This window comes from Notechis scutatus, chromosome 1 (genome assembly GCF_049901735.1).
Source record: "Notechis scutatus isolate UNSWTSFEM ecotype Mainland chromosome 1, rNotScu1.2, whole genome shotgun sequence".
Lineage (NCBI taxonomy): Eukaryota > Metazoa > Chordata > Lepidosauria > Squamata > Elapidae > Notechis > Notechis scutatus.
The window spans coordinates 208063452-208090897 of record NC_142009.1 but is presented as its reverse complement, the minus strand read 5'-3'; the positions used below and the strand labels follow the sequence as shown (position 1 = coordinate 208090897).

General features: G+C 38.8%; 1 protein-coding gene across 1 annotated transcript in view; it reads right to left on the bottom strand.

Moving 5' to 3' along the window:
* VWDE (von Willebrand factor D and EGF domains) overlaps positions 1 to 27446 on the bottom strand; it is a 383187-nt gene that overhangs the window by 163445 nt on the left and 192296 nt on the right. Inside the window, exons 6-11 of the mRNA XM_087955799.1 lie at positions 25444 to 25579; positions 24050 to 24267; positions 22111 to 22184; positions 21447 to 21723; positions 20086 to 20300; positions 6359 to 7182 (exon numbers count right to left, since the gene is read on the bottom strand). Of these exons, the coding sequence (XP_087811925.1) occupies positions 6359 to 7182; positions 20086 to 20300; positions 21447 to 21723; positions 22111 to 22184; positions 24050 to 24267; positions 25444 to 25579 (1744 nt within the window). The remainder of the gene's footprint in view (positions 1 to 6358; positions 7183 to 20085; positions 20301 to 21446; positions 21724 to 22110; positions 22185 to 24049; positions 24268 to 25443; positions 25580 to 27446) is intronic.

Below are 27446 nucleotides of genomic sequence, written 5' to 3'. Positions count from 1 at the left end.
ATAATTTAAGATTGCAATCACAAATGCAACTTTCTGGAAATAAGTTGTATTGGTATCAATTGGATTTTCCTCCAAGTAAATATGCTTTGGGACTGAAGTGTTAGTGGTCATTTTGCAAAAGAATGTCAAAACATTAAAAAAAAGTAGCTACAAAAGTTGAAATCGCTTTTGTTATTGATTGTAGTAATTAATTCAGAGTTATTACAACTGATATGTTTGCGCTACTATGGTAATACTTATATGTACATTAACAATATAATATGTTATGTCTTTAAAAATGTTGGGCTCAGGTAAACCATACATTATGTATGAATAGATATAAATGTTATATAAATTTGGGGTGTTTTTAGCCATTATGACTTATATATAATGCTAATGGAAATATAAAGGTTTGCAATAGTGGTGAATATCTGTAGCTTAGGTGTAGGATGAGGGTGGAGATTCATTCTCTGAGCTTGTGGGTTGGTTTCTGAATGTTTCGTTACCAGGCTAGGTAACATTTGGGGAAAATTCCCTAAATTCCAATGACAATATTACCTAGCCTGGTAATGAAACATCCAGAAACAAACTTACAAGCTTGGAGAATGAACCTCCACCCTCAAAGAGAAAGGCACTGGTCTACTAGTACCAGCTCATACTCATTTGTGAGAGTCGATTGTTACATTTTTAGGACTTTTGAAAGTGAGTTGTTAAACATAAAGGTAAAAATAGAGGTTCCCCTTGCACATATGTGCTAGTCGTTTCCAGCTATAGGGGGTGGTGCTCATCTCCATTACAAAGCCGAAGAGCCATTGCTGTCCGAAGATGTCTCTGTGGCCATGTGGCCAGCATGACTAAATGCCGAAGGTGCTTGGAATGCTGTAACCTTCCCATCAAAATGGTTCCTATTTTTCTATTTGCATTGTTGCATACTTTTGAACTCCTAGGTTGGCAGAAGCTGGGACAAGTAACGGGAGGTCACTCCGTTACACGATGCTAGGGATTCGAACCACCAAACTGCCAACCTTTGTGATCAACAAGCTCAGTGTCTTAGCCACTGAGCCACCTCGTCCCTTTGTTAAACATAGTCATTATTAAAAATTAATAATGTTTTCCCCTGCCCTTGTTCTACACATCTCAAACAAACCTGCTTCAAGGCTTGTCAGGCATTAGTAGGCAAGTGAAATGGGGAAGGCATACATGCATACAGACAAAAGCATACAACACCACATGAACCTGTTACAATGTCAGTGAATCTTAAGAAAAGCAGGGAATGGTTTTCATAATGAAAAGCAAGGCTATTGTCATTTTGATTGTTATTAACTCTTTTCAGCACTATATGATTAGCTCATACCCTACACAGCTAAACCGAGCATTGCCTGGCTCTTTTCTGAAATTAGAATTGCTGTCTGCATGTAGAAAATGACTTTAAAGTAATCCTTGAATGCTGGATTTTTAATCAGTGGAGTTTGAGTTGGGTGTCTTTTATCTGATGGCCAATTTTTAAGAACTCTTTTCAGCTTGGCATATTTGCTTAGGTTTATCTGCGATTTTGAGGCTACAATAACATATGTACTTGACTAGAACTAAATTCAGAAATCAGCATGTGGAGATTTACAGAGTACAAAGGTTTATGTGCCAAGGATTATAAACAGAACTGCTAAATAAATCAAATAAAAGTTTTGCAGTCAGTGGTGTATAATTCTTAGGATAAATCTTTTAATTAACATGTGCATTATTAAAATATTTTTTCCAATAAACTGTAGAAAATGGGAGAATCAAAGACAGCTCCTTATAAAATATTTAGGAGGGCGAAAACCAGTGTGCATTATGAAAAGCTTTTCAAATTGTGTTCTACAGTATATACTAAGAGATTTGAATGGATTCTGAAGAACTAAGGGAAAAAAAAACCCTTCACACTCATTCAGGGGTGGGATTCAATTTTTTTAACAACCGGTTCTGTGGGTGTGGCTTAGTTGGTGGGCGTGGCTTGGTGGTAATGTGCCTGGCTGGGCGTGGCCAACTCAACATCACTCACATCGAGCCACGCATCTCCTCGCCTGGCCTCTCGTGACTGTGGGGATGCTGCAATAGTCATAAGTGTGAAAAATGGTTATAAGTCACTTTTTTCAGTGCCATTGGAACTTTGAATGGTCACTCCACACAAGCAAAGGAGGGAACCAGCAAAGGAGGGGAAAAAAACTCCAGAGAAGTCTAGTCCTGTCAAGAATGTAAAAAGGGTTAATGGAGAGGCAGAATGTTTCCTTCCTGCCTTCCTTACAGGATTAGGCCAGTAATTTCTTCTAACAACCGGTTCTCCGAATTACTTAGAATGTTAACAACCGGTTCTAGCGAATAGGTGTGAACCTGTAGGATCCCACCCCTGCACCCATTCAGCCATCTGCTTCTGTCATGATAACTACTCTTTCTCTCTTGCTTGCAAGCAGCAAGCATTTTGCAAGCAGTCCAGGCAGGAGGTGAGTGGCTATCTTTTCTTTGCCACATGCAAACACACGAAAGTTGACTCTTTGCTTGCCCTCAAGCTCTGACAACATTTCTAACTGTGCAACCACTATCAAACTGTGTCTCTTCCTCCCTCTTCAGTTTCTACATTACTTGAATGTATGCAAATATTGTACATGTTCCCCAGAGGTATGCTTAATAATCATGGCACCATCCTCTGCACATCTCCTTAGAAATAAGTCCCATTGATCTGGGTGGGAATTAATAAAGAAATGTTAGATTGCACTGCTTGGCTGCTGTACCTGTATGCCTTGAATCCCTTCAGAGTGGGAATCAGATTTGCAAAGGCAGACAAACAGGCAGAAAATAGGTGCCTCCGCCAGGCACTCATGGGGAAAAAAATATCCAATTTTAATTTCACTTTGTTAATCCATTACTATTGTCTATTGTCTATGTTATTATGCTGTATATCATGTTATGTGCAACTGTCTATTGACATGTCTAAGAAAGGGATTATTCTAAGTGATAGCTCAAATCGTGACTTTCCTACATAATTTTTCAACTTCACAATATAAAATTGTCATGCCTGTCCTAGCTATCTGTCTCTCAGCATATGCATATTGTGTTTGTTTTGCTTTTTGATTAGACTTAATAAATATCTATGTATGTGAACATTTTTTCAGACATGGAACATTGGCTACAAACTGGTACAATTGCATACCCTATTGAAGCAGGTGAAAACAGAAAAAGGGAAACAAATTGCAGTGCTGTAATTGGAACAGCCATTTTTGTGAAATAAGTTTAACATATAAATTTGCATAAATAAATTCCAAGTAGCACAAGTTTTATTTTACTGCCAATTTGCCATCACTACTACTTTTGTCTCTTCATCGGGATTAAACAAAAATCTTTCAAAAGTTAAATAAAAAACCCTAACAGGTTCCATGGTTAGAACAAGTTTACAATAACTTCTATAAGTTATAGACATTCTACAAGAACATCTATAAATGTTGTGAATGAACTACAAAATGGCAGAGTAATTAAATATAAGTAAGGATACAAATAAGTAATTGTACAGTGACATACTTTAGTACAATTAATACCAAAATTACAAAGCGCCCTATTGATGACAGTGATCAATTTAGATAGTTACTTTGTCTTTTTGTCTAAATATAAATTCATTCAGTTGTTATTCAAACTACTATTTTTCCTTCATTTTAAGATTATACTCAATGTTTTAGTTATGAGACCAATTAAAAGTCTCCAAACAGATTAACATTTAATATTTTTCAGTCATTTTCTGAAGCGCCATCTGTACACTTGAGCCCATTAATTCTCCTCTCTGACCCCCTTCCCCTGGCAAATTTTCTCCTGGCAAAAGTCACTGATGATCTCATTCTCCAAGGTTATCTCTTTGGTTGTCTACACATATTCAGCAGTCTTACATAAATGCTGAGAGCATAGCATTGCCCTCTGATTAGTTGTCGGGTCTAATTCAAGGTACTGGTTATTGACTTAAAAGCCATTTATGATTTGCATCTGTGTCTTGGACTGAGTTTCCCCACCACATATTGCTGCTCCATGTGATCAAAAGGGAAGGTATTCAGAGCCTCTCTATTTCATGAGAGGTGAGGGGGATTGAATGTCGGCCCTTTGAGATACTCCATACAAGAAGCATCAACCATAAGAACTAGCACTACCTTTATTATATGGTTACAGTAACAGATTCTTGCAAGTCCAAAAGTCCTTCTCCCCTCCTTTATTTTTACTTTTCCAGAAAACTAGGGAGGTTCCTTTCTCAGGTGCTTCCCATGCCCCGTTTCCTTCTCTGGGCTGAAATATCTTTTGCATAGTAGTTGTCTAGGTTGCAACTCTTCCTCCTGTCTCCCAAGGTCATTCTCATATACCATCATATTGAGGGACACGGTGTCAGATGCCAGGGAAATCAGAAGATCCAAGCAAATCAGATGGTTATAAAGTTTTATTGCAAGCTTAAGCTCTCTGCAAGAATCAGAACTACTAATGGCCAGAGCAAATTAGAGGTACACAAGAGTCAAATGAATTCAAGGTGGGCTTAGATCTTGTGGGTATGAAGGAACTCATGACTGATGATGCATTTGACCCTTCCCACTGGCTCAGCCTGTTCATTTCCTACACAAGGATGCACCATCTCATTGATGGCCCCCACTCTCTAGAATAGGGGTCTCCAACCTTGGCAACTTTAAGACCAGTCAGCTTTGCTGAGGAATTCTGGGAGTTGAAGTCCACAAGTCTTAAAGTTGCCAAGGTTGGAGACCTCTGCTCTAGAAAAGTGGTCTCCAACCGGTGGGCTGCGGCCCACTGGTGGGCCGTGAGAAAATTTTGGTGGGCCGCAGAGAAATCTCACCCCCAGAGCACCCTCCACAAAGCAATTAATCCAGGCTGTGCAGAAACACAAGGCTGCTAAGCCCACATGGCCCACAGGAACCCTCCCCGCCCACTCACTCCTTACCCAGTAAACTTGCCTGCTAAATTGCTATTTTTTCTTTTTCCAACCATCATCTGTTCTGCTGTGCTGGGAGATTTAGATTAGCTAGGAAGCAGGAAATGGTTGGATTTCTTGCTTTCTAGCTAGTCTTTAAATCTTCGGCTCAGCACAGCTGAACCTCCCTTAGGACTGAAGGTTTGCTTGCAAGCAAATTCAGTGCAGACTCACGGCAAGCAAATTTGAGAGACTGAGCTAGCCAATGGCAGATAGATAGATCACTGGATGATTCTGTGGGCAACTCAATCTGCCTGTTTTGCCTGATTTTTGGTAAAAGTTGCTCTTTTTTGTAAAAAAAATCAATATTTATATGCATGTTGTGTTGTGAGTTAATTTTATGAGTTTGCTTGCAAGCAAATTTTATGTGACAGACTGAGCTATGACAATGGCAGATAGATAGATCTCTGAATGAATCTGTGATTCTGTGAACAACTCAATCTGCCTGCTTTGCCTGATTTTGGGTAAAAGTTGCTCTTTTTTTATAAAAAATTCAATATTTATATAAATATTTATAATATTTACATACAAGCCATGCCCTGCCAGTCACATGACCACCAAGCCACACCCACAAATTAGGTCATGCCCACAGAACTGGTTAGTGGTTCCTGGGATCTCAAATTATGAATTTGGTGGTCCCTGAGGTCCAAAAGGTTGGCGACCCCTGCTCTAGAATAACCTGTTATATTAGGAATACCCCCAAACTCTATACTTTTAAGAAAGTTTTTAAAAGTTTGCTATTCCAATAAGCTGGTATGGTATAAAATTTACCTGAGTTAACTAGGTTCAATTATGTTTTGATTCTTCTGTAAACTACTTTGACACGTTTGATGCAGTGGGCAGTCTGTAAAAATTGTATAAACAAACTACAAATTCTTAACCTTCTTGCATTAACATAATACTTTTGTCAGACTTATATTTCCATTGGTATGTAGATGACAAGACTAAAACAAAATTCCATAAAGCCAATTTGTTTAAAGGAACCATCTCACCCATTTTTACCAATTAACTAAAGTGAAAACAAAACTTAGCCCAGGGGTCTCCAAACTTGGCAACTTTAAGTCTTGTGGACTTCACTGGCTGGAGAATTCTGGGAGTTGAAGTCCACAAGTCTTAAAGTTACCAAGTTTGGAGACCTCTTACGTAGCCAAACATACTATAAAGTTCTACAAATAATCAACCAGTTACTATAATAATTTATCAAAGTAAAAACCTATTTATTGGTTTATCAAGTACTGTATCTTAATTAGTGGTACTGTTTGACTGCAGATATTCATTCCATTTATTCAATGCTACCAAATAATAAGAGTTGCCTCACACTGTGAGATGGGTAGCATATAAATATAGTAAAGAAATAAATAAGATGATTAAGAGGAAATAGAATATTTTACTTACCTTTGGCAATCCTACAGTCATAGGAGCTGTAGCCTTCAAAACATTGACACCCCCTTATGGTGCACTGTCCATGGCCATTACAGAGATTGGGACATCTCAGCGCTGTAATAATTTTGTGATGGATAGCAGGTATCTCATATGTGGAATGAAAATATTCAGTTACATTTTCTAAAAGGACATTTTTTTCACAGATGTTTTCCAAAAACGGAATAAGTAATTCCCCCCATTTGAGATCATCCTTAATCTGCACATCTGAAAGACACATTTCAACGGCCACATCGAGTTGGATACCAAGAAACCCTTTGCAAGCTGAGCCAATCACAGAATGTTCAAGCAATGCCTTGCAATGTGTTAAGACTTCAGCTGAGGTTAGGCCACTTGGAGTTGGCCATGTAGCCTGAACTTCAGGCCACTTTCCTTCAAAATAATCTTCTGGGAAAAAATATGAAAAACTTTCCAAGTCAGTTGGACTTTGGAAAGAGGAAATAGGTGAATAGTCCAAAGACCCTTGCCTTTTTTCTCTTTGGAGATCTTCCCAATGATTAGAGATACTACCAGCACTTTGCTCATCATTTAATAAAGGATCTGTTTTCAGGTGAATGACATAATCTGATGTGACATCTAGATATGGAATTATGGAAGTGTAATATATTTTCTCATCATAGCAATCCAAAGATTGGGCGGGAGGATCCCAAAAAGTATGCAGAGAATTTAAAGGTTGCAAGTATGGTTCAGGCTTCTTCTGACACAAACAGAAAGTTTCCGTCTTCTGCCATTTTGAGGAGGATGGAATGTGGTCAAACAAGCTCATCCCTGGAGCTATCCTGATAAAATAGAATAATAGGTAAAACAGTTAACACGCCTCACACTAATACAAATCCTTAGGTTTTTTTTTAAAAAACAAACAAATTAAGATATACAACAATATGGTGAACTACAAACAATAGGAATATAAACCCTAACCCTAGCAACAAGAGATTATTATTTTTAATGGCTAACAACCTCTGTCTGTTTTGCACAGCCTCTAATCTGCCAAGCAAATTCTGTTTACCAATCAAGAGGTGCAGTATGTCAAAGACTGATGGAGGTTTCCACCGCAACCATTGGTCTTTTCAGCAATGCAAGCAGCAGAGATGAAAACCTTAGTTCCAAAGGTCATGCCTTCTTTTTCACATAGGCAGATTTTCTCAGAATATAAACTTGGATTGACAATATATATTTTTTTAGAAAAAACCTTTTTGTGACACTATAGTCTCTATTTCGCTGGGTGGAACTGAGCATTAATTAGCCGGATGCCCTTCCTGATGCCTATGTGGAGTTTGCAGCAGATATTTTCTCTTTGTGTCCTAGGGGAGAAACATCCACCAGTACCTAGGACCAAACATTCCCACCTTCTGAGTTGGAGGCGAGAGCATCTTCATCTCTAGGCCATATGTATTTTGTACAAACTCAACATGATCCCTTCACCCCACCCACCCATGCTCTGTTTTGGGGGAGCACTATACTTCTGGTTGCAAAGCAACCAGACTAGAATGCATAAGGAGTTCAGCTTTAATCTGAATTTTTTTTAATGAAATATTGCCTCCTCTTGGGTAATTCATGTAGAAAGAACTAGAGTACAATTTTGCAATCCAACCAAGTACTTTATAGTAATTTCTGCTTTAAGAAAATGAAGACTTGGTGCCCTGCACTTTCTTCCCAACAGATTAAATAACCTTGCAATTACTTAGAGAATATAGAATATTACTTAGAGAATATAAACTAAACTCCTGCCAGGGTCTAAGAAATTTATCACAAATATGCACCTGACCTACAACCAGGAAATTTAAAACATGTTTCATTATTGAATAGAATATTATGGGTGAAATTACCATTTTATACAGCAATTGAATACACCATTGCAAATTATTATTTGCTGGGATAGATATATCCATAGATTAATAAATTGCAACCAAGAAATTTAGCATTTAAAATTGCTTAGAATTTATGAAACACATATTAGGTGCTTGAAGAAAAAAGGAAAGGAGAGAATTTATTCAAGCAACATGCAACACTTTTTGAGGGACTGAATTCAGTCTCTTTTAAGCAGCTCATCCACAGAATAATCAAGTCTTTTGTTTACATTATTTTTAACAACCAAGTGCAGATAGTGTCAAATTGCATAGCAACAATCAAAACTCCTGCTTTTTCTGTGGGTTTCTGACATCTTGGCACTTGACAGATCAGGTGCATTATCATCCTCACACACCACTTCTTGTTGGCCCACAGGTGGCAAATTTATCAGTTTAGCAGCTTCCTTTGACAGGTATTTTCTCTAGCTGGCTACAGATAATAGGAAAGTACAGATTAATGATCTTGGAAATATTAGGTGATGCAAACTCCAGTGACTAAGAGGCAAAAATATACATTCCCCTAGAATGCTTTTCATACACAAATATATTCTGGCAAAATGACAATGTTGAACTTTATCAACAGGCTTGTAAAATTCATCTGGAAAAGTAACTGCTGCTGAATGTTTTAAAAAATCTGAGTAGAAAAAAACTTCATAGATGATGTTGATATAAGATGATATTCTGAATATTTGATAACATTTGTCTCTGGGCAGGTTTTTACCCTCTCCCTTAGGAAAACAACTATCATCATGAAGCAGAATGGAAAGTTACCAGAAAAGTATTCTTATAATTAGCAAAAGTTTCTTAGCTTATATCGCAAATATTATAGAAGTTGCTTAATATGATATTGTGAAAACCAGAAAATTGCTGAATCTAAGTCTAAGAATAATGACCTATGAACTAGATATGTTCCTGTAAACAGCTAAATGGCAAGGGTGGCAAGGGTAGGTATGGAAAATAACATATGGTGCAAGATAAGTATTTATATGCTGAATTGTGCAAAATGGCTAATTAGACTTACTTCCCCCTTTTGTAGTACACTGAGACTGGGAGCTGCATAAAAGTAACCCCTCAGGAATAGCCGGGGGCTCAGAATTTGTCATGCTCATGCTCTGAACCTTTTGCGCAAATAAACCTGTATTCTCCTACCCTTCGTGGTCTTGTGTCCTGATTTGGAAACAGGATCTGCTGCAACATTTATGGCAACTCCGCCGGGACACAAGGGGCCCTGAGGCCCTCTGGGGGGTCCACCCCGGGTGCTGGTGCTTCAGTGAGTTGAAGGGAACATCCCAGGCGCCATCGGTCCTTTGAATCCAAGGGACTTCCCGATACTGCTGGGTTCCAGCAATGGCGGTTGACACCTTCAAGAACCACTGGTGAAGGGTCAGGAGACCAGGACATTTTCCAGTTGGCCAGTGGAGAAGGAACATGCCTGCAGGCAAGTATTGGACTTGGGAAGCAATCCCTCCCTGTAAACAGGGACGCAGGAGAGGACTGATCACCCTCTCTTAAGCAAAGGTGGGTGGAATTGTCAGGAATGGTTAAGGTGAGTGGCTACTGTGGTTCCCATTGGTGACCGTGAATGTCCAGCGCTGTGGGCCAGTAGAAAGCGAGTGGCATCCGCAGTTCCCATCGGAGACCGTGTGCACCCGGCTCCCTGGGTGGGATGTGAGTGTGTGGAAATCCCTGGTGTTACCAAGATAGGAAGGACCCCATACCTTCTTCTAACCCCTCTTCCCAATTGTCTTGTCTGGTGACCTGGGTGGCTCATGGGAAGTGGAGAAAGTGTGCCCCTAACCCCATTGGGGGGTATGCTAAAACACTTTAAGGAAGCATATGAATCTCAGGACTATGGTCTTAAGTGGAGTAGACATAAACTGCAGGTGTTTTGTGAGGGAGAATGGCCAACATTTGGAGTAGGGTGGCCAGCCATAGGTACTTTAGACACCTCTATAGCAGTACAGGTTCATCAGTTAGTATTTCATCCCATGTTAGGACACCCAGACCAAGCTCCTTACATAGATGTTTGGCTTGACCTATTAACCACCCCCCCCATGGCTTAAAAAAATTCAAAGTGCAACGGTGTAGGCTCCTAGTGTCATGAACTTTACCACTGACCAAACCAAAGAAGCCCACCCCAGTCATGCCTAGCTGTCTAGAAGAACTACCGCACCCATCCCCATATGTACCTCCTCTTGGCTTAAGAAGGAAGTCAGATGAGGGAGAATCCTCTGGGGCATCAGGATGAATAGCCTGACTAGACTGGATATCCCCCCTCATGAGAAGCCCTGGGGATCCACCAGACACGATGAATCGATCGGCCCAAGCCGACCTTTCACCCCTGGGGACCTCTGCCCAGATAGACCCTAAACAAGAGGCTGAAACAGTGGCAGCAAGGACAAGAGCCAAAACAGAACAAACATCCCTGACTGCACCACTTTGGCAGGTTGACCAGCTTGTAACAGATCACGAGGACCCCACAGCATTGGTCACCTTGTTCCAACATGTACCGTTCACCTTGTCAGATCTGCTTAACTGGAAACTACACTATGGCCCCTTTAGTGAAAAACCTACAGAAGTAGCAGATTTAGTAAAAACTATAGTGGACACACACAATTCTACTTGGATGGATCTCCAACAACTTATGGGGACTCTGTTTAATCTGGAAGAAAGGGAAAAGATTAGGAACGCAGTAACTGAGATATTAAAACCTGATGTCAGGGCAGATGGAAATCTAGCGGCACATGTTGAGGCTCACTTCCCATCCCAAGATCCTAAATGGAATCCTTACCAGGATATGGACCATATACAAGATTACCAGTCAGTGGTTGTGCGAGCCATCCGAGTGGCAGGAAAGCCTTCAGTGAATATGTCTAAACCTTCCCTGGTATTGCAGGAGCCCACAGAAAGCCCTGAAGCATTTTATGCCCGCCTTTATTGACGCTTACTGCATGTACACCCCCGTAGATCCTACTGATCAGGCAAATGCCCGAATGCTAGCAATGGCATTTATCTCACAAAGTGCTACAGACATATGCTGTAAATCACAAAGGCTTGAGGGAGCACTAGGTAAGCCTATGAGCGAGCAAATGGAGGTGGCACAGAAGGTTTTTGTAAACAGAGAAAAAGAGGAAGAGAAGAAAGATCAAAAGTGCAGAGAAAAGCTGAATTAATGGTGGCAGCTATGATGTGGACCCCAAAAGATAGAGGAGGCAGCTGAGCAAGGGGCAACAGATCTGGGTTAGGACGTAATCAGTGTGCTATTTGTAAAAAGGAGGGACACTGGAAGGGTGAGTGTCCAGAAAGGAACAAAGAAGAGAGGCTAGATGGAAGAAGAGGGAATTTCCGAAGAGGCCTCCGAGGACCCCCGAGAGGAAGCTGGGGAGGGTGAGGTTACAGGGAAGGATTTGAAAGAACCCCCCTGAACTGAAACCGACCAGGTTCAGATCACCTTCCAGAACCTATGGTCTGGCTAAATGTAGGAGGCAAACCTATTACCTTCCTAGTAGACACTGGAGCCACATGATCAGTCCTAACCCAGCCCCTAACACAGGCCTCCCCCCACACCATTAATATCCAGGGGGCAACAGGAAGTATTTTACAGTGCCCCTTTTTGGAGCCCCTTGTGTGCACAACTAAAGGACAAACCATAACACATCAATTTGTGTATATGCCAGACTGTCCTATCCCACTCCTGGGGAGGGATTTGTTGTGCAAACTTCGAGCTCAGATCTCCTTTGAAGAGGATGGAACAATGACACTGGGATATGGGAAGATAAATGTAACAATAACCAGAGAAGAAGAGTGGAGGCTCATGGTGGCCAGGGACAAGGGACAGGGAGATGAGGATGAATGGAAGCAATTCAATGTTCCACATTTGTGGGCTGAGGATAACTCCCCAGGCTTTGCCAGTCATCACCTTCCAATCATAGTGGAAGAGCTATGTGGATGATCTGTTGGTTACTGGCCACACAAAAGATAATTTCTGGAAAAACACACATGAGTTGTTACTTCTATTGCAAGACCTGGGATATAAGGCCTCTAAGAATAAAAGCACAGTTGGTTTTAGAAAAGGTCCGATATTTGGGCTATGACATAGAGCAGGGGAAACATACCTTAGGTCACGAACGCAAAGAGGCTATATGTCAGCTCCCAACACCTAACAGGAAAGACTTGAGAGGATTTTTAGGAGCTGCTGGCTTTTGTCGTATCTGGATCCCCAATTTCAGCCTGATTGCCAAGCCCCTCTATGAAGCTACCAAAGGACAGGATAAGGTGCCGCTACAGTGGGGAACACAGGAAGCAACTAGTTTCCAATTGCTCAAGCAGGCACTGTTGCAAGCCCCCAGTTTAGGCCTCCCGGATTTGGATAAACCGTTTCAATTATTTGTAGATACTAAACAGAATGTAGCAGTGGGTGTCCTCACCCAGAAAATAGGAACATGTCATCACCCTGTAGCTTATCTCTCTAAACAGCTGGATAATGTTGCGAAAGGATGGCCTGCGTGCCTTAAGGCTATGGCTGGGACTGCTATCTTAACTCGGGAAGCAAGTAAACTGACTTTTGGATGAAAGCTTGATATTTATACTCCCCATGCCCTTAAAGCAGTTCTGGAAACGAAGGGCCATCTATGTCTAACCAACCCTCGAATGCTGAAATACCAAGGCATTATCACTCATAACCCTATGATTAATATTATACAATCCACCGCATTAAATCCTGCTACATTATTGCCTGAACCAAACTCAGAAACCACTCATGATTGTATCCACACAATAGAGGAAACATATGCCAGCCACCCTGACATGACTGATGTACCCCTTCCTTCCCCAAATTACACCCTATATATGGACGGCACCAGCTTCATACAGGAAGGCACTAGACGGGCAGGGTATGCAGTGGTAACTTTGGATGATGTTTGGAAAGCCCCTCCCTTCAGGCACGAGTGCTCAGTTAGCTGAATTGCATGCATTAACTAGAGCTTTGGAGCTGGCAAAAGGCGAATGTGTCAACATATATACAGACTCTAAATATGCTTTCCTCATGGTTCAAGTCCATGGTGCCTTATATAAGGAAAGAGGACTTATCACAGCAGGAGGCAAAGACATTAAATATGGTCCCCAAATACAACGCCTCCTAGAAAGTGCATGGGCCCCACAGAAGGTTGCAGTCATACACTGCCGAGGACATCAAAAAGTGGCCTCTGATATACAAAAAGGCAATGATAAAGTAGATAGAATGGCATGAAAGGTGGCTCAAAGAACTCCAACAATACAAGCACAATGCCTTACTATATGGACACCACACAAACACCAACAACCACATTACTCCCAGGAAGACATGAACCAAATTGAAGCACTTGAGGCTCAACTGGAAGGAGGCTGGTGGATCCTACCGGACAATGGGGTTTTTGTGCCAGGGCATATGGCTTGGGACATAGTACAACAAGTGCATAAGCAGTTGCACCTAGGAAAAACTGCTTTAGCAAATGTTTTGCAAAGGGAAGTTTATATTAACAAAATACACAGCATTGCAGCAAACGTCTGTGCCAGGTGTGAAATTTGTGCAGCAAATAACCCTAGACAAGGGCCCCAACCACCACCAGGCGACCAACCAAGGGGTAGTTACCCGTTTGATTCTCTGATGATTGACTTCACAGACATGCCCCACTCTGGACACTACAACGCATTGCTAGTCATCGTATGTACTTACACAGGATGGCCTGAGTGTATCCCTATCCGCACAAAGAAGGCTACTGAAGTTGCCAGGGCACTACTTCATATCATAATCCCCAGATATGGCCTGCCTTCTAGAATTTCATCAGACAATGGTCCTGAGTTTATCCACAAGGCCACTCAGCAATTAGCTAAGAAATTGGGTCTCACTTAGAAACTCCATTGTAGCTTCCATGCCAGATGCTTTAAGTTTGGCTCTGGTCGCAGTCAGGTGTGCTCCTCAAAAAGGCATTTTACTATCACCATTTGAGTTACTATATGGTCGGGTCCCCAATTTACTTCGTCCAAATATTCACAATGCTATACAGATTTCTGATACAGTTAGAATGCAACAACTACAAGCTCTTAATACGATAGTCCAAAGATTACAACAATATGTGTTAACCTGTAAACCCCATGTTTTAGTGACCTCCCCACATAACATACATCCAGGACAGGAGGTCTGGGTTAAAGATTGGAAAAGGGAAGTATTGAGTCCAAAGTGGAAAGGGCCATATACTGTTGTTATGTGTTCTCCCCTTGCTGTTAAGGTAGCTGAATTAAAACCGTGGATTCACTGGTCTTGGGTTAAATTGGCTGCACCTACCCAGTGAAAAGTGGAATCCCATCTGACTCATCCATTGAAGGTGACTCTCTGGAGGACTACACGGGATATCTCCCCTTTTGGTGACACTCCGGAAGCTGTCTCTCTACAAATGGGAGACGAAGAGGAATGGACCCCTGCAGGTGTTACCCCGGAAGCTAACACCCGACGCACGGGCCTCCCCTGGAAACTTCAATCGCAAGTCAAGCGTACCTAAGGATTGGAATTATTTAGAAAGGGGGGGGAATTAGTGGTGGCGGGAGATGTTCTATATCCCCCATTACAATATGGAAGCTAACCAAAGGATGCAGGAGACTGCATGCATCCGCAGAGGCCTTATGCCCTCCATCTGGATTGTAACCATCCTGTTAGTAATAAGTGTTGTCCTTAACTCCATGTACTTATATGAAATGTTAGTGGCTAAGAAGGGTAGTACAAACAAAGAAATACCCCTTGATAAGGATGCAGTGGATGAGTGGTATTCACCAGACCCCACTGACCTGGAGGAACCCCAGGATCTGGAGGAGGACCAGGATAAGGGAAGGGAATCCAGGCCATGTCACATGTGCTTTATGGTACTACCCACAGGCAGGCATTTTACCTATAGTGTAACCAGGTTTCCATGGTGGCACTAATTGGAATGATAGCAGCAGGATGTGTTATTCTACCATGTATTCTCCCCATCTTTGTGTGAGCAATCTCTAATAGTCTTTCTATGCTGGTAGAAAAGAAGGCTGCAGACAAGGCTATGCTTTTGTGGGAATATGAGAAATTAAACACAGTGGAAGATATCTTTCCCATCTATGAAACTCCACAGTAATCTAGGGATTTAAGTGCAGTTTCAAAGTGGGGAATGAAGCAAAATGGAAAGTTACCAGAAAAGTATTCTTATAATTAGCAGAAGTTTCTTAGCTTATATCGCAAATATTATAGAAGTTGCTTAATATGATATTGTGAAAACCAGAAAATTGCTGAATCTAAGTCTAAGAATAATGACCTATGAACTAGATATGTTCCTGTAAACAGCTAAATGGCAAGGGTGGCAAAGGAGGGTATGGGAAATAACAGATGATGTAAGATAAGTATTTATATGCTGAATTGTGCAAAATGGCTAATTAGACTCACTTCCCCCTTTTGTAGTACACTGAGACTGGGAGCTGCATAAAAGTAACCCCTCAGGAATAGCCGGGGGTTCAGAATTTGCCATACTCATGCTCTGAACCTTTTGCGCAAATAAACCTGTATTCTCCTACCCTTCATGGTCTTGTGTCCTGATTTGGAAACAGGATCTGCTGCAACAATCATAAGGAATGTACAGAATTTTACAAAGATAAAGAACATGTTCTGGAAGGAGCAAAACAAGAAATAGGAGTACTTCCCCATAAATGAGAGTGCTTTCAAACTTTCAAGCAGCAGAGTGAAATTTTAAACACTGTCAAATGTTTTATTCTATATTATTCCTAAACATGTTAGCATTTTCCAAAAGAAAAAGAAAATGTCAATACTTATGGGAACAATAGTACATTTTCCAAGCTAACTTCACAATGACTTTCTAAGGCCCTTTCCACATCAAGATAGCACAATGATTCATGATCCATTCCACTTCTTTTTGACCTCACAATACAAACTTGTGTATCTTGGAAAGGTGAGTCAATCAACCATCATATTTTTCTCTTGCTCCAGAGGAAATGCCATGAAGACTTTTGAGATGCAAAATCTGCATTTTGCAACCTAGATATGTTATCTCTAGGTCTCCCCATTCCCTCCTGTAAAAAAGATATTATCATGTCTTTCAGACTTTCCTCATCCTCTGCAAGGAGCAGTTTGCTGATGCCCTACTAGCAATACAACACACCACTGGACTTTTTAAAAATCATTTTTAAAATCATTATAAAAAACAAATTTGATGATAGAGGGGAGGGGAAGGCATCATTTGAACTATTTTTTTTACACTACTATTGGTAAACTTGGGAGAATGTGACACAACTTTGTAGATATTCAGGTGGCATTCAAAACTGCTTGAGAAGATTTGAGGGAAAAGCTGTAGTCATACAGAAATATATTAAATCAGTTTTCATTTTTGTATGTACCTATAACAATTGTAAAACTTATATTGGCTGAAAGGAATGCAACATATCTTCATTATCAATATTTGAAAATGATATATTTCACACTTGGAGACACTCACTGTGTTCCTTTTGAAAGTGCCCTTGAATGGATTGATCGTAAAATTCACTAAATCCATATTGTACAAATCAGGCCTAATAAATGAACATTTGTACTGAAAGACAGAGTATAGTTGATTTCATAATGATGTTACTCAAGTGCTCCAATTGAATGATGGATCTTCTTTTCTCATTCTAACTCATAATGTATGATGTGAAGTCTTTGCATGTAGACTTAGAAACATGACTGCACAGGGTTTTTTGTCCTCAAAAGTATCCCAGATTTTGGAGCCCTGGTGTATATATGCAAGTTATATATTGAACCATATCATCCATCTAACACTTTAGGGGCAGTTAATAATCTGAGAAAGATATCTTAATACAATATATATATATTGCTCTTGTGGTTAAGGCACCAGTTAAAAAACATGAGACTGTGAGTTCTATATTAGGCATGAAAGCTGGCTGAGTGGCTTTGGACTAGTCTCTGCCTCTCAGCCCAACTCACCTCACAGGGTTGTTCTTGTGAGGAAAATAGGAGGAGGAAGTAAGTATGTTTAAGTATGATTGCCACCTTGATTTATGAATAAAAATATGAAGCAGGATAAAAAAAGAAAAATAAATAAAATATGCTTCTACAAGTTAGAAAAAAGAATATTTCAGGATAATTTTAAGGATATTAAAAATAGCCAATTACTAACTTCAAGGGCCTTAGGAATGTATCTCGTTATGTAAGAATTTATGAGCCAGGAGCCTCAGTTGAGGATTGAAATTCAATATCCTTTGTGGGAATTTTATATCAAAATATATCAGTATTCCTTATACTGCTAACCCTAACCCTTATACTCTATCTTCCCTTAAATATTAACAGAATCCACGATGGACTGAGAATCCCGTCTCTGCTATATAATTAACAATCAAACAGAAAATATATTAATCAAGTACAAATAGCAAACAGGAGAAAAACTTTTCCTCAAACTTTGTTGAACCCCCAAATAAGTTACCAGACTTAATCCATACATCAAAAAAGAAGGTCTGTAAATATAAATAGAATTAATTAAAACTGTCTCTCAGCCAGAGGTGGTATTCTGCAGGTTCTGACCAGTTCTGGAGAAACAGTAGCGGAAATTTTGAGTAGTTCGGAGAACCAGCAAATACCACCTCTGACTGGAGATTTTACAGTATCCTTCCCCTGCCATGCCCACAAAGCCACGCCCACAGAACCAGTAGTAAAAAATTTGAATCCCACCACTTCTCTCAGTGGCACCATATGTTCACCAGAATAAATATCTCCGACTACATCTACCTACACATGCCCATGCCCTTCAAATATCACACACTAGAACCAGCACATACAGACACTCACACTCCTCAAGACCCATACCAAGGATAGGCTCCCCTACAAAACAGCCCCTTTGTACCTCATTTTCTCTGTAGCTATCCCCAAAGACAAACCTCTTTTCTTTTGGGAATAAATAAATCTCCTTTCCTCCTAGGGTGTCTGGATTTCATTTTGATTCATTCTTGTGCCACCCTCGAGTTGGAACCCCAAATTATTCTTCTAACACCTTGCTGAATAAGCAAATGGGCTGTAGGGATTCAGAACTGTCAGGAACTTCTACAAGTTATTGTCTATATTTTAAGATTACTAGGAGAAGCCCTTTTTACACCATCAGAAGTGACAGCAAGTAAATGGCATGCATTACATTGCTGAAAAACAGCATTAGGAAAGCTATGATGATAAATTAAATATCTATTCAAGTGTTATCAGGCTGCAAATCTCCCCTTCCTTCTCCATAGAGCCAAGTTATGCCAGGGAATTGTAGTCTCTCTTCAAATTCCCTTCCATGTCACCATCTACATCAGAAATGTCCAACCGACAGCCTGTGGGCCACCTGTAGCCCTGGACAGCTAGTAATGCAACCCCACAAGATCATAAACTTTTAACATTATTTATAATACACACACACACACACACACACACAAAATACATTATATATTTTATATGTAGCCCAAGACAACTCCTCTTTACTCAATTTGGGCCAGGCAAGTCAAAAGTTAGATATGCCTGATCTACATGTTATTCTTCAACAAAGGTACAGGATCCTAGTTGAATAGGTTTTAACTTCTTTCTGAATTGAGGTAGTCCTCTCACTTTCTTTTTCTACAAAGAAAGGGAGGCAGTGAGATTTTGGGTTGAAAAAAATACGCAGTGCTTTGGCTAATGTCTGGGAATTTTATATTCACACAGACTTGTGAAACAGAAAGAAATATTGCAACAATATGTCTTCCACCTTTTCAAAATGTAAATTCTACTATCATCTAACAGAGTTCAATACATAAAGAAATGTTGAGATATAGGAAACATTACTTGCAAGTTATCTGGATGAGAATATTAGTGACTCAAACAAGAAGTATTCTAGAAAAGACATTTGATGACAGACCAATAAAACCAAACAGAATTCAGAAAAGAAAATATACAGTTAATTTGATGGACAGCATTTTACATTTTTACCCTGACTGGTAAATATTGATACATAATTTTGGTAACTGGAGACCCAAGGAGGGATATAAAATGAAGAATGCTGGAATCATAGATTCCTTGCTTTTTAGACAAGGAAATATCCAGAAAGTGATGAAAATATGATAGAGGACAATGCACAAATATTGGAAGCAAAATTGTATCTATGTCCATCAATCACAGGAAAATATAGTACATTGATAAATGTGTTTGATACCTGAATACTTCATGATTTATGATGACATTTTCTCAAGTAAATACAGGCATGAACTACTGAGTAAATACTAGGAAGATTATAGTTCATGCTGAAACTACTTTAATGAACCAAAAGTGACAGGCAAATCCTTTACAAGTTTTGATTAATAAATACAATAATTGATCATGTGTAAATGTGCCATGATAAATAAACTTGATAATTGTTTTATATTATTTTTTGCTAATTAGAACATTAGAACAGAATTACATTTGGGGGAGGGGACAAAGAGAATGATTTAAAGACATAAAGACTCCAAGAAGACATTAAGCCCTCAGATTAAATGTGGTAGTCTGCTTCAAAAACATTACATGTGCTTGGTAAACTGCTAAGCTAGTTACTTAACTGAAAAAGGCCTACAATAGGATAGACATCTTCCATCATGGTTCCAAAGTTTATACTGAAGGTTCAAAACACATTTTTAGTGATACAGTCTGAAGGTCCCTGCTAGAACTTTTGTCAAGGTAGAACAGAACTCTTGCGCGCATCACTGCAGAAGTACACTACTAAGTTTATATAGAATGTTTTTATAATGATGGCTCATTTTTTAGTGTATCCTTTGCCACTTAAATCTCACCTCCAAGCTTCTATGAAGTTCTCCTCCATTGTGCTATTCTGGTGAGAAGGTAAAGAGCTCCCATCAGCCCTGTGGAAGTCATTCTGACTATTTCTGTCAAAAGTACCACATAAACCTCTGGTTCTGTTAAAGTCACTACTCGGTGCCCTTACTGTCAAACTCATTCCCCAGTCATTAAGATCAGCTCGAACAAAAGCTCCTGAATGGAACAAGATCTGGAAAAACAGAAAAATCTGGTGAATGGAAACATTTTTATGGATGCATTTATTTTCTACCTGAATCAATCTATCTATCTATCTATCTATCTATCTATCTATCTATCTATCTATCTATCTATCTATCTATCTATCTATCTATCTATCTATCTATCTATCTATCGTATTGATATGGCCGCATAGTCATTTTCAGTGACTCTGGTTAATATAAAGAATAAAAAACAATACTACCCCCCCACACTCAAATAATTAAATAACCCTTTCTCTACTAAAAGTGAAAATAAACAAAGATACCTTCCCTGCCTTTCTTACTAGCCAGCAGAAATGAAAGCTCTGCAGATTATACTCCTAGGATCCAGTTCTCTGGGCTAAAGAATGTCTATACCAGGGATGTCAAACTCGATTTCATTGTCAGTCACATCAGGGTTGTGTTTTACCTTGGGGGGGGGCAAGGTGGGTGTGGCTAGGGTTGGCATGGCCAACATGACATCACTTGTGTGTGTGTGTGGGGGTGCCTGTGGTGGCCCGAGCACTCTATCAGAAAAAACAGGCTCCCAAGCTCCATTTTTGGCTGGGACACTGTTCTGCAACTCTCTACCAGTGAAAACAGAGCTTGGGAGGGCCACACACAGACCTCACAAGCTCAGTTTTCACTGGCAGAGGCACTGTGGATCGGTCCTTCACAATTTCCAGGGCAGCCTCGTGGGCCAAATCTAAGCATCCTGCGGGCCAAATCCAGCCCCTGGGCCTTGAGTTTGATACCCCTGGTTTATGCAGTAGTAGTACCCCAATGTATATCCAAATGTTTAGATTTTTTTCCAGTCTAGTTCTTCCATTTTTGACTACCCGAATGAAGCATAGAATGGCTTAATATTATTACATACATTTTTGACTGATGAAACAATTCAAGCCAGTCTTCTGACCATAACAGTAATATTCAAGTCTATAACCCATCATTGGTATGCAGAATTAACTTCAGTCTGCATTGTTTAAGATTCCTAATAGTAAGTGATCGATCGTCTAAACAAAGAATTCTAGAACTATATCACTAATGATGCTTTTAATGTCACACCATTCTTTGATTTCCATTTACACATTTTGTTCTCCATCAGTAGCAAATAAAGCAAATAAAGGCGATATACATACAGTGATTTTTTTTCCTCCATAGGACTTCATGATTTTGACATTTTGTTGTGATGAGGCTCTGATGTTTTGTATTATCACCTGAGACTTGGTTTCCAGAAATTGCCTGTTGCACATGTCAACAACAACAATATCATTCTCTTCCAGTGCAACAACACCACAGTTACAGGCGATGGCAATATGGTGGCTGGCACAGTCCCACTGACGTACATGCACCTCAAACAGACGGCTAAGGCTCTTGTACAAGACAAAAGTTCCAACCATGTAGTTATTGTAATGCCTAAACAATCAAAATGACAACATCAAGGAAGAAGTTGCAGAAAGCAAAATCGATGCTGAAACAGTATCTTTGGTGAATAATAACCAACCTTGTAAGATCTACAAGTTAATCCAAACTCATTCTGAGCTATGAAAAAGGTTTTTATTTCTATCATTTTGAACCAACTTCCATACAAATTGCTAATATGATTTTTGTTTTAGAAATATTTTACTTTCAAAATAATTTATTGATTAGTTTCCTCTTGGTTTTTACAAACATTTCTTCTTCTTTTTTGGATTTGGTAAAACACTGGGCAAAGGAATATTCATATATCAAAGAATCAAATTTATTTAAAATAAAAATCAACTACTATAGAGAATCTACATAATTTCTTGAAAAAATACTTGCCATCCATCAAATGTGATTATGTGTGGATCTGTGAAAGAGTAGCAGTAACCTGTAGGGAGGTCTTGAACTGTGACCTAGTTAAAATAAGAAATGGAATTCATATGATTTTGAGGTAAAATTCCAGTATTGCTCTTAATATTGACTCACCAGATTTGGATTGCATTTAATTATATGTGAATTCAAATCAGATTTAACATAGTACAGATATCCTAGATTGTGGTTATTATTAGAATTTCAATTACTTATTTTTGGAATCTGCATTTAAGAAGTAGTGATGAAGTATATAATGCTTTGTTTTATGGCTTGCACTGATTATTGGTAAACCTCTAAATCTAATTCAAAGCATTAGAGTCCTGCATGCCATAGGTCCTAATGATATGAGGGACCATCTGTCTCCTATAGCATCTACCTGACCTGTGCAATCAGTCAGAGTTGGCTTGCTTTGTGTCTCATAAATTAAGCATTGTCATGTAGCAGGAGCAAGGAAGTGGGCCTTCTTTGTTGTAATATCTGCCTTCTGGAACAGCATCCCCCTGGAGATTGGTTTGGACTTCACCATACTAACCTTTAAGACAGCTGTAAAAAAAATCATGGTGATTCCTGCAGGCCTTGAGATAAGGATTCTAGGCCGAAGATAATATGAAAGATGTTTTTATATTGTTACTTCAGGTTGATTGTTTTTTCCAGTTTTTAATTTTGTGAAGTCACAAAAAACGTATGAGTTGCTTTTGCAGTTAGATGGTCTAGGAATTGGATATATAAATGCATAGTTTGAGAAAGTTTGGGAAGGAAGAGGAGGAGGTGGAGGAGAAGGAATGGGTCAAGAGGAAGGGGACTTCCAAAAGTTATGGTTGGATGGAGTTAATATGGAACTAATGAGATCCCAAGATTTAGCTGTATTTCCCTTATTTGTTCTTTCCTTGTGCCTTTAATTTCTTAACTTACAATTCTTACTCCTATTTTGCATTCTGGAGAACACTTCTTACCTCAGAAGACAACAGTATCATATGTATTTTGTATGTATGTATATATGTATGCATGTACGTATGTAACCTCAGATAAGATGGAATCTGGTATAAGTAAGAGTATGGAAGCTTTTCATTTACTGGTAGAACTGAAAACACTCCCTACAAGGATTTCCCCTTTGTCCTGAAAGATCTGGGTGACTTTCTTGAGGAGATTTTGAAAGGTCAGGAAGGGATGGCTAGTGATACAGAACAAACAGAATTCCTAATATAGATGATATCCTAAATACTGATTTGCACATTCATTAAGATGAGATTTTCTCTCAGGTTATGTTATATCATGATTCATAAAAATGTATTCTTTATTTGTGACTAAAACAAATCAAATCTCTGATGAATAACAAAATTGCTTGGTTTGGTTTACAGTCATGAAACCTTTTGCATAACACAAGGAGTATAGGCAATTATTGATACCAGGCCTAATTATTTTCAAATATAATTATTTATTTTGCTGCATTTCTTCTGAACTTTATTCAGGTACAAGAGGGACTTTAATTTTGATATATTTGAAAATATGGAACAATTCAACAGTTCCTTTTTCAGAAACAAATGAACATATGACGACTGAAGCATGTGAAATATTGGCAGCCTGATCCAATGTAATTGAATTCAAGCAGAACAAAACTGAAGCAAATATAAATTACTGAAATCCAACCCTCATATAAGAATTATTTCTTTCTCAAAAATGATGCTTTTTCTAATGATAAAGAACCTGACTTCTGGGGTTATTCAGTACATTTAAAAAAATATCTGTTAGAATTGGTTTATTAATCTTTTAAAAGACTGATTAGTTTCCAACTTTGGAAAGAACAAAAGAATAATAAAGGTAAACATAAATAAAGCAGTGAAGCAGTGCTCTGTGTTTTTTTTTTTAAACATGTTATTTAAACTTCTTGGTTGTTGCTTTAACCTACCTTGACATCCATGGGCTTATAATCATGCCACAGAGATTTACTTGGCTGAACTGGCTTGGCTGTGATATAACTGATAAGGTTTCCATTTTCTACAAAGTCATTCACAGCTCTTACAGCAAGAGTTGCTTTTCCACAGCTGTTTTCTCTGCAGGGCCTTTGTTCCAAATCCACATGGCATGTTGAAAGGGCTATGTTCGGTGTCCTTCCTAACAAGTTATCTTAAAGAAGCACAAAAACATACTGGATAAATTTATAACACTGTTGAGAATTTACTAGTTTTATTTTTCTCTTAGATAAATGATGTTGAATGGTCTTCTCTATGTGATAAAAATAATTATTATGCAATTATTTTGAAACAGAAACAGACTATTATGCAGGAATAGAAAAACAGCAATAAAAACCAAACATAGTCTCAGCAATGTTAGTTTATCTATTTAAAAATATCTATGTCTACCCACATGCCAAATAGAGGTTCCCAAGGATTCATAATACAGTTTACCAAGTAAAATAATAAAGTATTTCAAGACATGAAAACATTAACATTTAAAAATAGGATTGTATGGCTTCTTATATAAAGGAGATATCCAGGGCTATATCCCATAGTTCTGCATCCATGACTTTTAGCCCCATCCATTGGATGGACGTCCCAGGAAACAGTGGATTCTTCAGTTGCCTCACTCTTAGAGCAAAAAGAGTGAAAACTTCTTCCACCTCCCTCTTTCCAGTCTCTGAGGCTGGTTCTTTCCAGTGTTAAAGGGCAAAAAGAGGCAAATAGAGTGAGAGGCACAGATAAAGGCCATTTATCTTCAGGCATAGCCAGTGAGGACAAACTCTGTATGTTCTTACACCTGTGCTCATTATTTATTAAGATAAAGGTAAAGGTTCCCTTCGCACATATGTGCTAGTAGTTTCCGGCTCTAGGGGGCAGTGCTCATCTCCGTTACAAAGCCGAAGAGCCAGCACTGTCCGAAGACGTCTCCATGGTCATGTGGCCAGCATGACTAAGCACCGAAGGCGCACAGAACGCTGTTACCTTCCCCCCAAAGTGGTCCCTCTTTTTCTCTTTGCATTTTTACATGCTTTCGAACTGCTAGGTTGGCTAAGTTAGTATTTATTACATCACAATAATTAAGGAAAATGGATATGAGCCATAAAACAGAAAATCTATATAGGTATGCTTTATCTCTCTTTGTGTGTTTTGTGTGTGTGTGTGTGTGTGTGTGTGCGCATGCGTGCGTGTGTGCACGCGTGTGTATGTGTGTGTAATGATTGGAATGATATTTTACTTCTGAGCATTTTACCATCTCTCTGCTTCTAGATTCATTACAGGTATGGTGATTTCAAGAAAAGTGGGGGGAAAATGTGGCAGGTTATACTTGACATAAGGTACTTACCAGAAATCTGAGTGCTTAACTGTAAAGTAATTTTACAGATGTCATCCTCGGCCAAACATGTAATAGGAATGGTACTTAAGATTGTCAAAATATGTTCCTTTCCATCTTCTGCAATTTTTAAAGATTCTGGTACAAACTGGAAATAAAGACAGGTTATCAATCTTAGATTAAACTCATATCAACACCTAATCTCTTCTCGTGAGAAATGGCTTCTTTTTTAAAGATGAACCTTTAATTTTTTTTGACTGGGAAGCAGACCTTTGAGACCATGAAGAAAGATAGCCTAGCCAGAAACATACAGGGGCCCCTAAGAGTAATTCTAAGAGCATCCTAAGAACATCAGTTTAACCATACTAAGGTCAGCCTTAGTACCTAAAAATAAAATAATCTATTCCCCAATTGATGATCATTTGGCTGTAAAAAGACTGAAGATTAAATACTTTCTTTAAAAAAATGTTCTTTTTAGTGTATTATGCTTTTATTCTGTATACTTCCCAGAGTTTGTTTTGGTAAATGGTTAGCTATATAAATTTCCCAGTGATTTCTCACTGAGGATTTTTTGGTGCATTGTTAGAGAAAATTTTAGTTTTATTTATGAAAATGAGAAAGGACTTGAGACAAAAACAAATATAAGACCAGAAAGGGTGGGAGGGAAGAAAATTAAACTAAACTGAATAAGAGTTAAAATTAGCAACCTTTCTCCCAGGCAATGTTAATGTATCAGAATCAAACATATTCCATGGATTTTTAAAAATATTTTTTTAAATAATTTTATTTTTAAATAAAATCTATTCCTCAAAAACAGATTATATAAAGTCATATTATATGACTTTAGATAAAATGTCCCAAATACACACACACACACACAAACACACACACAGACACTCACTCACTCACTCTCTCTCTCTCTCACACACACACACATTACAGATTAAAGAATTCTTTAATTAAGGATTCTTTTTTACTAAGCCTCTCATTTTCTTTGTCTTCAAGAATACCAATTTTCACTGGGAAAAGGTTTGTTGTCCTTTTGCTTTCTACCTTTCCCCTCTTGCTTGCTCTTACTAATACACTGGCAAGTTAACAAGATTTTGGATCAGTGCCCTCGCAAGATGAGGTGAAATTGTTATTTTGGTGGCTCCCTGAGATTTCTGCTAAGCTCTAAACCATTCAGTCAAATTAGCCACTGTAACTGCTTATTAAATAGACATTGACTTAATTTCCAAACATTACCTTTTGCTTTTGAACATCTTTAGTAATTACAAAATAATTTTCAGGTATAGTTGGGTAATTGTTCCTTTTTTCTGCTGCAGAAAGGGGAGAAAAACCTTTGAAAAATTCTATTAACTAACAGCATGGAACCGATTGGTATAGTGCACTGTAGTGCTAGTAGTGAAGAAAAAAAGTTAATTAAAATGTGCTGGAGTGTATATTATAATAATTAGCTGGTCATGTTGCTTGTCTGTTATTCTACTTTGAATGTTGAAATGAATGGAAGAGCAATTTACATGAACATGAATATGGCGATCTGACCATTCATCAAGCCACCTGATTAAAATTATCTATTGATTAAAGTGTCAATTTTTTTTTCTCTTTCTCGTTCTTCCCTGGCATGTTTCTCTTTTACTGGGGATGTTAGGACAGAATAAAGAATCTGGTTCTTTGGATTCCAACTCTAATCACTGATCATCAGTGATCTTGGCTACAGTTACTGAGTGATCAAGTCTAGCAGTATGTGGAAAAGCCAACATTTTCTCAATTTTGTAGCTAAGGACTGCACCACAATCCTTTAGATTCCTAGCTAGTCTGTCTTTTAATGTTTTATGCCTTTCTGGTTTGTTCATTATTTACAAAACCAAACTATAACTGATGTATTCTGAATCAAGGTTATGTTGACAACAGTGTAACTGACTTCTACCATTCTATATTTGCTATCCCGTTCTAATCTTAATGTGGAAGTAAATAAAGATATCTAGTTGTTGATACATAGCTAATAAATATGG